Source organism: Schistocerca gregaria, chromosome 2, assembly GCF_023897955.1.
Source record: "Schistocerca gregaria isolate iqSchGreg1 chromosome 2, iqSchGreg1.2, whole genome shotgun sequence".
Lineage (NCBI taxonomy): Eukaryota > Metazoa > Arthropoda > Insecta > Orthoptera > Acrididae > Schistocerca > Schistocerca gregaria.
The window spans coordinates 588,337,582-588,354,565 of NC_064921.1; the positions used below are offsets into that span (position 1 = coordinate 588,337,582).

General features: G+C 44.1%; 1 protein-coding gene across 1 annotated transcript in view; it reads right to left on the reverse strand.

The window, feature by feature from the left end:
- Positions 1–16,984, reverse strand: part of LOC126335884 (protein PRRC2A) — a 1,700,716-nt gene that overhangs the window by 900,191 nt on the left and 783,541 nt on the right. Inside the window, exon 3 of the mRNA XM_049999355.1 lies at positions 6,641–6,704. Coding sequence (XP_049855312.1) covers positions 6,641–6,696 — 56 coding nt within the window. The 5' untranslated portion in view covers positions 6,697–6,704. The remainder of the gene's footprint in view (positions 1–6,640; positions 6,705–16,984) is intronic.

Here is a 16,984-nt window from a genome sequence, read left to right on the forward strand (position 1 = left end):
ATACTACCTCTGTTCCGAAGAAAATGTTCAAAGCTGCATCCCAGCCGGTTAAGTCATGGCGACGGACTTCTGGGACTCTGAAGGGACTATTTTGTTTCATGTCCTCCCTCACGGTGCAACGATCAACTCTGAAGTGTGTCAGGCTACACTCAAGAAATTGAAGAAACGACTTCAGCGTGTTAGTCCCCGCAAAAGTGCAAACGAATTTCTCCTTCTCCATGACAACTCGAGGACTCACGCAAGTCTGCGCACTCAGAGGTGCTCACAACCTTCACTGGACTGTTCTTCCTCATCCACCTTACAGCCCGGATATCGCACGTTCCGATTTCAATCTGTTTGGTGCAATACAAGACGCACTCCACCGCAAGCAATAAGTGGTTGATGGTGACCTTATTCATGACGGAAGACGGTGGTTCCGACGTCGACCAGTAGAGTGGTATCAAGAAGAAATAGAGGCCCTCCCAGTAAGGTGGCGTGAGGCCGTCGCATTGAACAGAGTTTATGTTGAAAAACAGGAATTTGCAGCCAAAAGAGTAGGGAATGATATGGTGTGCTGGAATCTTGAAGGAAACCACCCTACTCTCAGAAAAAAGTGTTACGTCACTTACTGAACCAGTTTATATTAACGAAGAATATTGAGGCCTTAACCTTATTGGAATGATTGCTCCTGTACGGGCACGACAGCATCGATGAATTCAAAGAACAACATTTCTTCCTCACAAGCTGTTACTTACAACAAGTGCTTTATTACAATTACTAGTTAGTTCGGAGAGTTTGTTTAAGACTGAAGATTCCGCTATTTTTACATGTATGTCGGTAAACTTCTGAGAGCGCGGCGTTCTTGGTGGGCGAAGCGGTCTTTCCAGGATCAGACGTGCAACTGCTCTACAGGCGCACCAAAAATCAGTTACGGGTTCCTCTGTAGGCGTGAAGTACACCGTCTTGATACACGTCGATTTTCTTCGTGTGATTTCAATTATACCCTTGAATCAGTTGAGTTTGTGTATTTAGTGACGTACGTAGTTCTTCAGAATTGATGGAAAAGCGTACTACATCGCAAGAAAATGTGCACAATACAAAGAAGAGATATTTGGGGAGTAAAGAGCGTTGTGTCGTCTCTAACGAAATTATAACTTATACTAAAGAATCGGCGCAGACAGAATTGTTGGCTAATTTTGCCAGTCAGATCAAATGACTGCAATTTATTCAAAACCCAGAAGTGACACAATAGGAGGCTTTACACAGGAACGCCAAAATAAAGATCGCTAAAATTTTGGGAGGAATCTCATGGTCCTAGAAAGCTTTAAAAAGTATGTATCTCGACAAAACGTTGGATGACTAACACATAAATTCAAAAATAATTCCGACATTAAGCTAATTATTGAATATTGTAAAATAAAAAGTTCGTTTGCCTGAGCAGAAACAAGTTATGGACATGAAACTGCGTGAAATACGATTTTTCGGGAAGATATCTGTAAGTGAAGGAAAGATTCTGGAGGAGACAACTGATGTAATTGACTGTCGATGCAAATAGTTGCAACAAGTACGCAGACGAAGACAGGAAGGCAGCAAGTTCTTTTATGTCGGCGAAACTTGGGTGTATCGTTTTACCTCTTGACAAGAACCCATGGAACAGTACACTGTTCAAATCGAAGAACACACAGAGCGTAACCCTCACATTTGACCGCAATTGTCAAACTTTTTTCGGTCTTGGCGATGCAGAATGCCTCCTCTGGGACGTTAGGCCTCATTTTCAAGACTATATTAGTCAGCTCCTGTTTCATCACCTGTTGTGACTCGTTTCAGTAGGTACGCGTCGTTTTTGACTTCATCTAGCGACTCATGAGCAACTTGCTGTTTTCGTTTCAAAATTCATCAATTTTGGAACAAATTTAACCGAAACACGATAATAATTTCATGGTATGAGCCAGTTGATACGGCAACATTATCAGCGACAACTCTGATTGTGATTCGGCGGTAGCCCATAGTCAGTTCTTGCACTTTTTTGACGATTTCATCGATCGATGTACTGTGCTCGTTGTCCAAGGAGCTCGTCATCTAGAACGTCTTCACGACTTTCTTCGTAAACCCTTATTTTACTTATAAGAGATTCACCGAATTAATATTTAACATTTATAAAAAGGCGATGCTCTTTACTCCGCTCTTAAATCAAAATTTAATACAAATTCTATGATTTTTATACAGTGTAAATAATCGCCACTACTACCAAAACATGTTAGCTTTTTGACAGCTGACAATCGACTAAATATCAGACATGCATAACATTGTACAGACTCTTTTCAGGCGTTCATACCAACACAGTGACAAAAAAGCCATGTGAATGGGACTAATGCAACAATCGAAATGACCATTTCCCTGTTAATTTCTGAAAACTTCTCTTGCACTAAGAACAGTTGCCTTTCAACCCAGCTCGTCAAAGAAGGTTTCATCTCTTAGGGGAAACACAACGAAGGAAAAAGCCTTTAACTCTAGGGAACAACTGCACTGTATTGTTCCGAAAATCTTGCTGGAATATACGTAACCAGTTTAGGGGAACATAGTAAACGACCATGCATTCAGATGAACACGCATTCTGTTCTATTTTTGTAGAAGGTTTATGAATCCTGACTTACGACTGATATTCACACGTTAATGTATTTTACTCTATAAAGGTGCGTTTCAGAAGAAGGCGATCGTCTTCTGTATTCGGCATAGTGTTAACTCACACGCCTAAAAATAAATGCTGGTCGGATCTATCTGCATACTGCGTCGCCACTGATTTAAAGCGCCCCCACGGAAGGCCCGATATAACTTTGTGCAACAACCACTTTGTGACGCATCTGGGTAGGCAGAGTGGGAACCCGGCTGCTAGCTCATGAATTTACCGACAGGCTATAATTGTGAATGGTAAGTAATTTCTGTTTTATTCAACTCATGAGAATGACGTATCAACCTGGATTCTACGCTTGGGAATCGCCACACACTCCAGACTAGCTATTAAAGTTAATAAAATACTAATTTCAAATGACAGCCTGGTGTAACGGTGTTGCTCTGTACTGAACTTTGTAACAAACGACATGTCTAGGAACGTTCACAACAGATATTAACGACTATGACACAGGCATAGGTGCGAGATATGTTGACAGTACTGGGTGAGGGAGAGAGAGAGAGAGAGAGAGAGAGAGAGAGAGAGAGAGAGAGAGAGAGGTGTCGATAGGGAAGGAGTCAGTGTTGTGCTGTGACATCACGTGAGTGACCCTGAATGGTTCAAGGTGCCTTAATACAAGTTAATGACACTATTTTGGGAACATAAATACAGTTTTTGGGAATATAAATACGTTAGTGGGTTACATGTTTAACTGGAAAGGACTGTGATGACTCAAGTTTTTGTCGAGTCAGACAATGACCGGAGGTTTAATGGAATTTGTAATAATAAATGTAACGTACATAAGTATCAGACAAGAAGATAATAATAGGGTGGTCACAAACAGTCTGGAAAGCTTGTAAGGGTGTTGCAGGGAGGTTGTGCTGAGAAACAAGTGTTACAAAAAAATCGATAGGTTGCGTTGTTTCCGAGTTATTTATCAGTGAAGTTAGCCAACCAGGTCGTTGTGTGCGCAGATTCAAGCATCTGCACGCGTTAGAATGCGGTGACGCACAGACATCTGTGGGTTCGTGAGTTAGCACTTTACGTGCTCATTACCCGTTAAAATGTAGCTTTCCGGAAGGTATAAATTGAAGCTAGGTGAGCAGGTTTGTTTGTTCGGTTTTAGAAAGTCAAACGGAGAACACGTATGGTGACACCATCTCTGGCAGACTGCTTGAATTTGCGCACATGATGACCCGCTTGCCTGACTTCAATGCTAACCACAACAATTTTTATCTCCCTTCTTACATGACTCGACTTATGTCCCCTCCACTCTCTGCGGTGATAAGACAGCATGCAGTTGAATTCATTCAGTGGCATCTTCTCCAAATGTCTGTGTACCTGTGCTGTATCACAGGAAACTCCTTGGCTGTGGCAGTTCATATCTGTAAGCAGTGGTGGTGGTGGTGGTTAGTGTTTAACGTCCCGTCGACAACGAGGTCATTAGAGACGGAGCGCAAGCTCGGGTTAGGGAAAGATTGGGAAGGAAATCGGCCGTGCCCTTTCAAAGGAACCATCCCGGCATTTGCCTGAAACGATTTAGGGAAATCACGGGAAACCTAAATCAGGATGGCCGGAGACGGGATTGAACCGTCGTCCTCCCGAATGCGAGTCCAGTGTGCTAACCACTGCGCCACCTCGCTCGGTATATCTATAACCAAAGTAGACAGAAAAAAAAAATGAGTGCGTTGTACCTCTGAGTTGTACTCTGCTAACATGAAGGGACTTAATTGTGTGTCTTGATGTTCATAATGTGGTCTGGTATTGTTTTCTGTAATGCAGACCAGTATAACTAATAAAACAAGTAAACAACCCAAATGGATACGATGGATGTATCCTGGCAGGATTCAAAGCTCCCACTTGCGCTTGGTACATAAATTAAAACAAATGAGTGTCTTACAACGCAATTACCTGTTTTTTGCTGCTTTGGTACTATTCTCCCAAAACATTGGTACAGTTTTTCAAAGTTTGGGCAGGAAAGGGTTAAAAATTATTTCTCAACACAGCTCCCCTGAACACCCTTACTAGCTTTTCACACTGTTTCTGACCACTCCGGATAAAACATGAACGAAGTTGAGCTACACTCAGACCTACCGAACTACAGGCTAATTGGCGGGCTTTTCTTACGGTAGCAATACAATAACGCTATGTATTGATATTTGCGGAAAATGTACGTGTTTTGCAAGTGCAGAGGAGTCTCCCATTCTGTGCAAACACAATTCTGGACGTAACGAGATATCCGGAAACTGAAGGGTATTAAAATATTCCACTCAAGAGAAAACTAGAGTAGTAACTAAGTCCGATCCTTTTTTCTTTCGTTTTATGAATTAATTATTTTCCATTTCATTTATTTCTAATAAACTATAATTTTTTGTATTATTTATGTCGAACTTTTATTGTGTTGTTGAATTTAAGAACTAAATTGTCATCGAAATGTTACACATTTGAACAACGGTTTAGAAAAGGCGAGGAAAACATTGAGATTCACTTTTAGGCTGCTTTATCTGCTTTTCTACTGAACATCCTGTTGTTTAGTATGTTATCTGTGTTACTCATTTCGAATTGGAAACTTCCATCTTTTCTAAGACAAATTAATCTTTTACTGCTAAAGTGCACGTCATTTATGACGGCGGCAGAGTTTAGGTTCGTTCTGCGCATCTGACGTCACAAAACACAGTCAGCCAATGAGCAGAGAACGACGTTGCCAGAGCTCGACTGCAATGCAAAGCACGGACGAGTGTCTTTAGTTTTAGGAATGTTCAGTCATAAATAAAGTAACTGAACAAAAGCAATGCCTTGAAAGCAGACTTCCTTTTATAGAAAGTTTGTAAAAAGAATTATTTATACCAATTGCTTCATATTCTGTTAATTAATTAAACCAAATAAGCAATAAGTCTCCTAATTCAGGCGATAGCAAGGAAAGGTGTTTGCATCATTCTCACTAACCGCTTTCTCGCATAAAGAACAGCGGTAATTGTTTATTTCCTACTGTACTTCGACGAAACGTGAGTAATTCATAATCATACCAACAGTGTTTGTCGGTATTTTGCGTGATATTTTAAAGTTGTCTGGGAGATATATTGAATGATGAGCTGCGTTAGCGTTATGGTTAAACTGTAGCCGGCACGGTAGCTCAGCATGTTTGGTCAGAGGGTTTAGCTACCCTCTGTGATAAAAAAAAAGAAACTGAGTGAACGGATCGAAGAACAAGCTGATCGGGTGTCATCGGACGTCCGCAACGAACAAATTCAACGAACAATATAGACCAAAAGGAGATTAAAAAAAACTGTATGGCTGCTAGGCGAAAGGTTCTGAATTCAAACCTTGATTGGTGCTTAATATTTTCTTTATTTTAATAATAATATCGAAGTGTCTTACTTCATGAATTTTATTCGTTTGAATGTAATTTTTTGAAATTTCTTGTGGCATCTAAAAACGACCATACGGAAAGTATAAACTATGGACTTTACCTCTGCAAACTCTTCAAAATTTCGTGCAATGGTTTACTACATCTAATGCTGCACAATAACTGCGTTGAACATCGAAACAAAATTAAGTCATTTATGGGGGGAAGGAATCACTCAAGAAGATGTGTAAAAATCAAAATTTCGGGCCAAATAGTTTTTGTGAAATCGACTGATAAAGTGTGTCAAAGCAGTCGAAACACCATGTGTCTGCACAGGCGAGCAGTGCAGTGACGGCAAAATCGCGCACATCGCGGAATGCGGGGAGCACGTCTCTGTAGCAGCGAAAAGGGTTAATGCGGCCGCCGTGGCTTTACTTCATAAACTGCGCGTTCCCCCCTAAACGTAAGTTTGCTAACTATACCATGGCGCTCCTTCTCTTGGCGCGTACAACTGGCAACGTAGCAATCTCCCGCATCTGGGCGGGCATGTGCGAACCGCCAAGATAAAAGAATTGAACTACAGTATAGTCCCTGTACTGCTAAGAGAAAATTTAAAAAAAAGTTAAGGCAAGCGAAAGTGTACTCACTCAGCGGGTCCGGAGCTGTTCTTGGCCCGCCACCGAGCCATGCCCGCACGGGCCATGGCGCCACCTGCAACAACAACAACAACACACTGCCGTTACAATGACATACTGGCGCCAGTGGGACACGCGCGCTTAATCCTGCGACGTAGCGCCGTCATCTCGGCTCCGCAAACCGTGAAGGGGCAGCAGCAGCAGCAGCAGCAGCAGCCGCACGTAATATCCCGTGTCCGCAGACGCGGCTGCCAGGGCCAAGCGAGCGTGTCTAACAGCACACGAGTTTCACGCCCGCACATGTGCTCAGCCAGCCTGTTATGGTCTCTCTCTCTCTCTCTCTCTCTCTCTCTCTCACACACACATACATACATACATACAAACAAACATACACAGACGCCGCATGTAGTTAAAGACTCTCAGCAGAGCCGCCCCAAAATACTTACTAAAATATAATCTTCAACAACATATTAAGAATTTAAATTATCAGAAAGTATTCGGAATTTATGCCGCCGGCCTGCGTGGCCGAGCGGTTCTAGGCACTTCAGCCTGGAACCGTGCGACCGCTACGGTCGCAGGTTCGAATCCTGCCTCGGGCATGGATGTGTGTCATGTCCTTTGGTTAGTTAGGTTTAGGTAGTTCTAAGTTCTAGGGGACTAATGACCTCAGATGTTAACTCCCATAGTGCTCAGAGCCATTTGAACCATTTTTCTTCCTGCATAGCTCGCAGCGATCCGCACTGCACTCAGGTTTTTGACAGGTGGTCAGATTAATGTGACTGGACAGTGATCTCCAATATCTTCAGCTAATTCAGTCGGTGGATGTCCATTATCACGAACACGGGTTTCTAGCGCTGATCTACAGGTCTTGTACAGTTTTAAGAGATCTTTATGGTTCACTGCATCTGTCCAATATATTTGATGTCATATGACGTGCACTTTATCTGGGACACGACCGATCTGTCGCAGTGGTTGGATATAGTCTTCATATAGTGATGCCCTTTCAGTCCCAACAACTTTTTGGTTCAGGAGAAACTCTCACGTTAAACGGTGTGGTGTGCGTACTGTAAGACCTTCGGTACACACACCATCAGATTATTTGACATGTCACTCTGACGAAGTAGGCGAGTGTCTGCAATATGTCTCGTGGCGTGTTTACCTTCTGCCGTTAGGTCAGACGATAGAAATGGCACTTGCACGCTTAGAGTAGCAGATTGACGGTGACCAACTTTAAACAGAATTAATTTTCACACACATTTATTAAAATAATAAAAATCATAGATATTACGTAACTTGATTCTGGATGCTGTTTACAATTGACAATCTGAAGTTCGTTTGGTCTTGGTACGTTAGTCTTATTCTCACATATCTCTGATACTTGACAATGTGTCTATACATTTCTGTTCATGGCTACGTACAGGAATTATTAGGCGCACACTGAAACTTGACTATAGACTGGTACAGACAAATGCATACTAATGCAGACCTACCAATCGGAGGTCGGTACACTCGTTATAATAACTCGCGCGTTCAGGTATCACTGCGCGAGTGTGATCCGCGAGGAGAAAAGGTTCTACGTTAGCAGCAATCTCATTGGCTGCATGACATATTAATACGCGGATCGGCGGAAGCAGAATTTGGTCCGTCTTTAGGGCAGCGCCATCTCGTAGAGCGGAGACGGACGAGCGCTACGCCTGCGCTGTTGTGCTTAGCGGGGAGCGCTCTAGTGGGAAAGTTGTGTACGCGCTGACTACGCGGAACTATGTACACAACAAGCGGCTTCATAAAATAAGCTACACTCCTGGAAATGGAAAAAAAAACACATTGACACCGGTGTGTCAGACCCACCATACTTGCTCCGGACACTGCGAGAGGGATGTACAAGCAATGATCACACGCACGGCGCAGCGGACACACCAGGAACCGCGGTGTTGGCCATCGAATGGCGCTAGCTGCGCAGCATTTGTGCACCGCCGCCATCAGTGTCAGCCAGTTTGCCGTGGCATACGGAGCTCCATCGCAGTCTTCAACACTGGTAGCATGCCGCGACAGCGTGGACGTGAACCGTATGTGCAGTTGACGGACTTTGAGCGAGGGCGTATAGTGGGCATTCGGGAGGCCGGGTGGACGTACCGCCGAATTGCTCATCACGTGGGGCGTGAGGTCTCCACAGTACATCGATGTTGTCGCCAGTGGTCGGCGGAAGGTGCACGTGCCCGTCGACCTGGGACCGGACCGCAGCGACGCACCGATGCACGCCAAGACCGTAGGATCCTACGCAGTGCCGTAGGGGACCGCACCGCCACTTCCCAGCAAATTAGAGACACTGTTGCTCCTGGGGTATCGGCGAGGACCATTCGCAACCGTCTCCATGTAGCTGGGCTACGGTCCCGCACACCGTTAGGCCGTCTTCCGCTCACGCCCCAACATCGTGCAGCCCGCCTCCAGTGGTGTCGCGACAGGCGTGAATGGAGGGACGAATGGAGACGTGTCGTCTTCAGCGATGAGAGTCGCTTCTGCCTTGGTGCCAATGATGGTCGTATGCGTGTTTGGCGCCGTGCAGGTGAGCGCCACAATCAGGACTGCATACGACAGAGACACACAGGGCCAACACCCGTCATCATGGTGTGGGGAGCGATCTCCTACACTGGCCGTACACCTCTGGTGATCGTCGAGGGGACACTGAATAGTGCACGGTACATCCAAACCGTCATCGAACCCATCGTTCTACCATTCCTAGACCGGCAAGGAAACTTGCTGTTCCAACAGGACAATGCACGTCCGCATGTATCCCGTGCCACCCAACGTGCTCTAGAAGGTGTAAGTCAACTACCCTGGCCAGCAAGATCTCCGGATCTGTCCCCCATTGAGCATGTTTGGGACTGGATGAAGCGTCGTCTCACGCGGTCTGCACGTCCAGCACGAACGCTGGTCCAACTGAGGCGCCAGGTGGAAATGGCACGGCAAGCCGTTCCACAGGACTACATCCAGTATCTCTACGATCGTCTCCATGGGAGAATAGCAGCCTGCATTGCTGCGAAAGGTGGATATACACTGTACTAGTGCCGACATTGTGCATGCTCTGTTGCCTGTGTCTATGTGCCTGTGGTTCTGTCAGTGTGATCATGTGATGTACCTGACCCCTGGAATGTGTCAATAAAGTTTCTCCTTCCTCGGACAATGAATTCACGGTGTTCTTATTTCAATTTCCAGGCGTGTATTTTTTGTGAGACGGCGCCATTATACGGCAACATAACTGTGTTAAGTTCGCCCTTTCCATCGGGTACCCATTTCTCGGTGCCCTTGTGTATCAGCCTACCTAGCAGATTATCCCCGTAACTATTTATTAGGTTTCACCATTGAAGAACTCTCATTTTGGACAGGAAAATACGTTAGCTGGTCAGAAATGGCAGAGAAGGTGGTGTGAAACAGCGTGACACAGGAAGACTGCGGGGTCTCTAGTGTACAAGCGAGAGGCAGCGACGCGTCAGCGAACGGCATTAGCGGCCTGTGTCGCAGTAACGGCCGCGATGTGGGCTGTCGGCTTTTCTGAAGGCACGCTTTTCTCGATCCCTCGGGCACAGATTCCCCACGAGCGAAGAGTGGCAAATGGCTTTTAGGCGCGACGTAATTTGATTTGCCTGCTCTCCCAGGACCGCCTCGCTGGCAGTCGGCGGGTCTCTCTCAACGACCGCCTCCAAGTCTCGCTTCAAAAGCTGTTTCTCGTGTCGCTACTGCACCGTAGCGGCTCATACGCCAGTTTTTAAACTCACACAGTCTCCAAACGTCAGTGTGAAAGGGTTATGTATTAAATGAAACGATATCAAATCACACTGATGTGCGATACACAGTCTCCTGTTTACACAGATTGCGGTATTGAGAAAAGCGCGGGCAAGCTAGTAGGTAAGAGCCGAGTTTACACGCAGCCTTCTTCACTCGTACCGTCGGGCAGAGGGGGTGCTGTATAATGGTGGAGTGATCTGCTTGGATGGCAGATGTACTGTACAGAAATTTCTATTTCAGACAGTCCAGGGTATATAACCTGAGGATAACGTTTGATTTTTGATATGATTGTTTTAAGAAACAGCACCTCAGAAAACGGTAATTATTTTGAGTTTGTTAGCTGCAAGCACGTGCTGCAAGCTGTATGTTTCTTGCATAACAGGTCGTACAGCGTGTGATTTTACATGTTACACCATACAATTTCAGTATTATTATTCGTATATTTTTTGTGAATTTTACAAAAGAATAAAAAAAAAAACAAATAATAATATGTAAATACCTACAGATGTATATATACAGTGTTTTTTAAACTTATTGGTAACTTAATAATGATAATAAATAAGGTATGTAACAAGTTGTGGATGTATTTTAAATTACACTTAGAAGTGTATTTAATGGAAGAAACAAGAAATGGCAGTTTGTTTTAGATGTGATGTGATTTATACCTTCAACGAGGGTGGTTTGATAGTTCTCGGAACGGAATAGAAATAAAGTACTTACATCACTGAAATTTCTGTTATTTTTCAGTGTAGTCTCCTTGCACATTAATGCGCTTGGTCCAACGATGTTCCAGTGCCTTGATCCCATCTCTAAAATGAATTTCCTCCAGCCCAGCAAAATAGTTGTCAACTCCGGCTATCAATTCTTCGCTTGAAGTGAATCTCCGTCCACCAAGAAAAATTTTCAGTTTTAGGAAGTCTGACGGAGCAATATCAGGTGAATAAGGCGGGTGTGGCAACAATTCATACCTTAGTTCGGGTAATTTTGACGTGGTGACGGCACATGTGTGCGGGCGCACGTCAAGAGTCGCGGCATGCGGGCGCACGTCAAGAGTCGCGGCACCCACCTTGCAGATAATATTTCATTTCTAATTCTTCAGTTAAAATATGATACACCCTTTCAGATGACATCTGGCATGCGTGAAAAATTGCACGCACCTTCAATCGGCGATCTTCCATGACCATTTTGTGCACTTTTGCAATGATTTCTGGGGTTGTGACAGATCTTGGCCGACCACTGCGCGAATCATCATCTAAGCTCTCCCAACCAAATTTCAATTTCTTTGTCCACTCGGCAAGAGTTGAATATGAAGGAGCAGAGTCCCCCAGTGTATTCTGTAAATCGGCATGAATGTCCTTTGCTTTCATACCTTTCTTTACGAAGTACTTAATCGCTGATCGAATCTCGATTTTTTCCATCTTTACAAATCACTACGCGGGAATAACAACAGAGCCGCGTCACCGCCAAGCTCTCTTTCAAGAGCATTGACATGGCACATGTTGACAGGCGACAGTCCGATGAATATCACGTGAACAACTCGCTGCGAGAACTTTTCAAACCACCCTCGCATGTATATTGTTACATCTGTCACATATGCTCCCTTGGGTGTAGTAATACTTAATTAATAATGTATTGATTAATTAGGTTTCAACAAATGGAGAGGTTACAATGTGTTTATGGACTTTGGGTGACAGTGGAGATTGGGAGTTAATTTAAAATGTCATAGTCACTGCATCAGGTGCGAGGGCTCAATAAAACTTCGAGCCACTCACACCTGGTGTAGTGAAAGAAGAAGAAATGTGATATCTTCAGATACTGTTACATGCTGTAAGTGGTATAACAACGAACTAGATAGAGAGTTACATTTTATGGTTGATTCGATTTAACGTCGGAGAACCTTAGTTTGCATTTGCTATGTTTGTATGTTTCTCTCGTTTTCACTTCCTGTGTGTGATACATCATCCGATTCAGCGTGTGAGTTTGCATCTGGGCCGTTTACTATGCGCTGCTGATCTATCATTTGTGGAGCCCGTCTTATTCTTGCGTGTGGTGTCTTCTGTTTGTATGCGGCCTGTACTGCTTGCGACACTTCATCTGCGACGTTGTTTATAGAATTCCCGTCTTCTTGCCTGCGTATTACCTGTCCTACGTCCGGGTACAATAAACTCAGTCGTATGTGTTCTAGGGCATCGCAGATAAGCACTGTCTGTTCAGGTGTGCCGTTCTCACCTCAGGCCCAAGTGTGTGTCTGCTTTTGTACTTAAACTTTCCGTTTCATCGGTTATGTCTTGCCCAGTTATTTCCCATATGTTGTCGCGTCCTACCCTGTTCAGCCAGTAGGCCACTGCTCTGTGGCCAATTGTAATACCTGTAGGGAAAACTTCCAGTACTACACGCAATGCCTCAGTCGAGGTTGTGGCGAAAGAGATTCTGAGTATAAAACTCCTCTTGTTTTCAAGCATATTCGATGTGCCGAAGCACTAGCCGAGAAACAAGTTATTGACTCAAAAAGTGCTGTATGACAAGCCCTCATTGTCTGCAGAGGTAGTCTGTTTCTTATAATGTTTCGTCTTTTAAGTTGATGTATGAGTTTCGTCGCTTTGTTAATTGTTAGTCTGGTATGTTCGTTAAATTCTAAATGTTCGTCAATATATATACCGAGGTATCTTTTCATAGCTTTCCTTTTTATAAATGTGTTGTTTGATTTCACAACTGGCTTTATTTTCAGTGAGCCTCTTAGAAGTAAATAACAATTTTGCTAGTTGTTACTGTGTGTTTGTTGGTCGTGCACCATTCACTGATGAACGCGAGGAGCCTCGTGGCTCTACTCCCTAACTCGGACCTGGAGTTTGCAGATACCACGACCATAAGGCCATCTCGGTACGCAACCACCCAGTTTGCAATGTCGTTGTCTCGTAGTGCAGTAGTGGTTCTATGGCTATGTCCCAGAAAATCGGTTCTCATATGGAGCCTTGCGGACAACCCCTTGTTAACCTATAACCTTTTGGCGGTCAGTCTTCCATTCCACTATCCCACTTTTACAATAATCTCTAAGGCTGTTGTACAGAGCCAGCGGGATATTCATCTCCCTAAGTCTTGCAAAAAGCGCCGGTCAACAAACGTTATCGAAAGCACCAGCTATGTCAATTAGGATTGATCAGAAACTATATAACTCTCGCAGATCACGTAAGTGGCCTCCGAGGTGTATCAAGATATAACGTAAAATGTCCCAGCGTTATTTCACCAAACGCCACGGCAAGAAACTGGCTTGCATTGCACAGAAGCGTCAACATAATATGAGAGAGCTATAAAATACTGGCACATTAGGTGTACATCATTTATGTGGCTTTGCGGAATAGAACACAGAGTTACCGACACCAAGCGCACTGCAGTCGACATCACACATGTGTCGTAAACAGTAAACTCGCTGAAATAAAACCTATTCCTGAAATCAAGTTTCATTACCAGCTGAACATCGCGACAGGAAATTTCGCGCGAAGACTAATCCGCTTGGGGTTGTTAGCTCGAACGCCATTACGATCACGGCAGCTGCCACTCACAGCGCGTAGGCGTAAAAAGCAGACTTTCCTGGAAGCCTTGCGGCGGTTTTATCGACACCGGGCACGTCTCGGTGCTCCGGATCACGTGTCGCATAAAACAGTATATCGCGGCGGTAAGCGGATGAGCGTGAGGGAAACGCCGAAGCCGCAGTAATTCGCGAGGGGCAGCGTAAAGTTGGCGGCCGTGGCTGACGTATCGGCGGTGTGCGGTGACGCGCGCTTCCCATCAAGCCAGGTAATTGGGCGTGCCGCCAACCTCGCGGCAATAAACTCCTCCCTACCCACCAGCCCGGGTATTCCCCCGGCAGCGGCGAATGCAGGGCTGCCACGGTCGCAGCTAGGGAGGAGGCGGAAGAGGAGGAAAAAATGTGATTCCCCGACGTGGAGGGATGGGAGAAGGCGCACCGTCCTGAAGGAAGAGGCGCCCCAGTAATGAAAATCCTCGAAACGTCGAGAGCCAATTTATTACTTTGATTTATAGCGACAAAAATATATCGCCCCACTGTCATTTCCGAGGTGAACAGCCGCTATGTGGAAACGTCACTTTTAACGAAGAACTGAGAAAAAAAAACCTTTCTTGATGTATAGGATCTGATGCATAAACAACGTTCCGTTTAAGTTTCCAATTTGTTTTCTGCTCAGTTTCTGACAAAATGAACCTATTTTGGCTTCTTGCAGATCCGATTATTGGAATGTGATAAAACTGCAGGGTAAAAATGTCAGATGAGTACTGCAGACTATGCGGAATTTTCAGGATTTTGATCCGTTGCATGATGGGAATTGGTTACGGTGCTCTTCCATTCAAATCCTCAATTTTATTTACCAGACATGGTAGACATAAGGAAGACATCTTGGCTCAGTTCTCCTAGAAGGCGATAACTAAAGAATACAACTCTGTTGGCGAAATCAGACAGGAAGAAAACATTCGACTCCTACGTTTATGTACTGCCAGCAAACTACTTGCAGCAAGAGAACGATTATATTGACATATGCACATACGTCATTTTGATTTCGAATTTAAAAAATAAAGTTATATCCTTGTTGCCTCTAAATTAACTGATTAAAGTGCGCGTAAGTAACTAATTGTAGGATACAGAGGTTTCTAATTCTACTTGAATGTAATTACAATAATTTGAAAAACGGCGTAGGTATAAAAATTGTGCTAAAAAGACATACCAAAAAGAGTCAATTCCTTCATTTTAAACCAGTTATGCCGTTATTGCAGAGAATCATTGGTGACTGGAACAAAAAGTGGGTGAAGTGATAGTGGTACAAAACTACCATACACCACACACCAAATCGTGGAATAATGTAGACAGAGAGGTACAAATTGACACACATGCTTGGAATGACATGGGGTTTTATTAGAACCAAAAAAATACAAACGTTCAAAAAATGTCCGACAGATGGTGCTTCATCTGATCAGAATAGCAATAATTAGCATAACAAAGTAAGACAAAGCAAAGATGATGTTCTTTACACGAAATGCTCAATATGTCCACCATAAGTCCTCAACAATAGCTGTAGTCGAGGAATAATGTTGTGAACAGCACTGTAAAGCACGTCCGGAGTTTCGGTGAGGCATTGGCGTCGGATGTTGTCTTTCAGCATTCCTAGAGATGTCGGTCGACCACGGTACACTTGCGACTTCAGTTACCCCAAAGCCAATAATCGCACGAACAGAGGTCTGGGGACCTGGGTGGCCAAGCATGACGAAAGTGGCGGCTGAGCACACGATCATCACCAAACGACGCGCGCAAGACATCTTTCACGCGTCTGGCAATATGGGGTGTTTTTTTTTTGTTCTAATAAAACCCCATGTCATTCCAAGCATTTGTGTCAATTTTTACCTCGCTATCTACATTATTCCGTGGTTTATTAGGTTTTTAAAATTATACTGACTTTTTGATCACCCTGTACTTTCAAATTTATCTCATGAAGTGATGGTGGTTGGAAACTGTATGTCCCAGTGGCTCCAAAGTGAAACCATCCACTTAAAGCAATTGACTGTTTACTTATAACAGTTTCTTCTTGCATTCGTTGTTCACTAAGACAATAAGCGTTAATTTTGTATAAAAATTCAAATTATATTCCAAAGTGAAACCATCGCCTCAAAATAATTGATTGTTTACTTTTTGCCAATTTCTTCTCGTATTCGTTTTTCACTATGATAATAAAGATCAATTTTTTGGAAAATTTTAAAAGTAATTTTTTTATATTGGTGGGACCCAAGGGTAAAGGTGGAATCCGAACCACATGTTTCGGGGGCTCCTCGCGACGCTGAGAGGAGGCTAGGTTAAAACGAAGATTGAAAAATTTGTGATCCGGGTGAGATTTGATTCCGCGGCCTGTCGGTTTCCATTCACGCGTCCTACTGCTAGATCGCCAGTCTCGGTACGTGTATAGATAGTTCATAAAATCTGTTATGATGATTTAGTTTGCGACTATCAATTTACTTGAAATAAATGGCCATATGTTTTCTTTTGATTGGACTATGTTCCATTAGAATCTTAAATTTCTCACTCCGCTAAGGGGCCATAGACCTTAGAATACCACACAAATTTCAACTCGATACTTCTATCCTTATCTGAGAAAAAGGGGTCTTAACCAACAGACAAACAGTCGGACGACCAAGCGACCCTATACCGGTACAGTTTATACTGACTGAGGCACGGAACCGTAAAAATGAAACGACTTGAATGCACTGCGGCCAGACATCTAGTCTGATACTTTAGCCCGTTTCTCCACCGCCACTGTTGATGGTTGGCGCTCAAGTATGGTATTGGATTGTCTCCTGAATTTTAATCTGGGACCTCGCGGAAAGGCTTGTGAAGCGCATCGTGCTGTATAGCATTCACTGAGGTGACAGCAGTCAGGACATACTCCTAATACCGGGTCGGACTCCGTTTTCCGGGCTTAGTGCAGTATCTCGACGTAGGATGGGCTAAGCAAGTCGTTGGAAGTCCCCTGCATAATACTGAGCTCTGCTGCATCTACAGCCGGAAAATTGCGA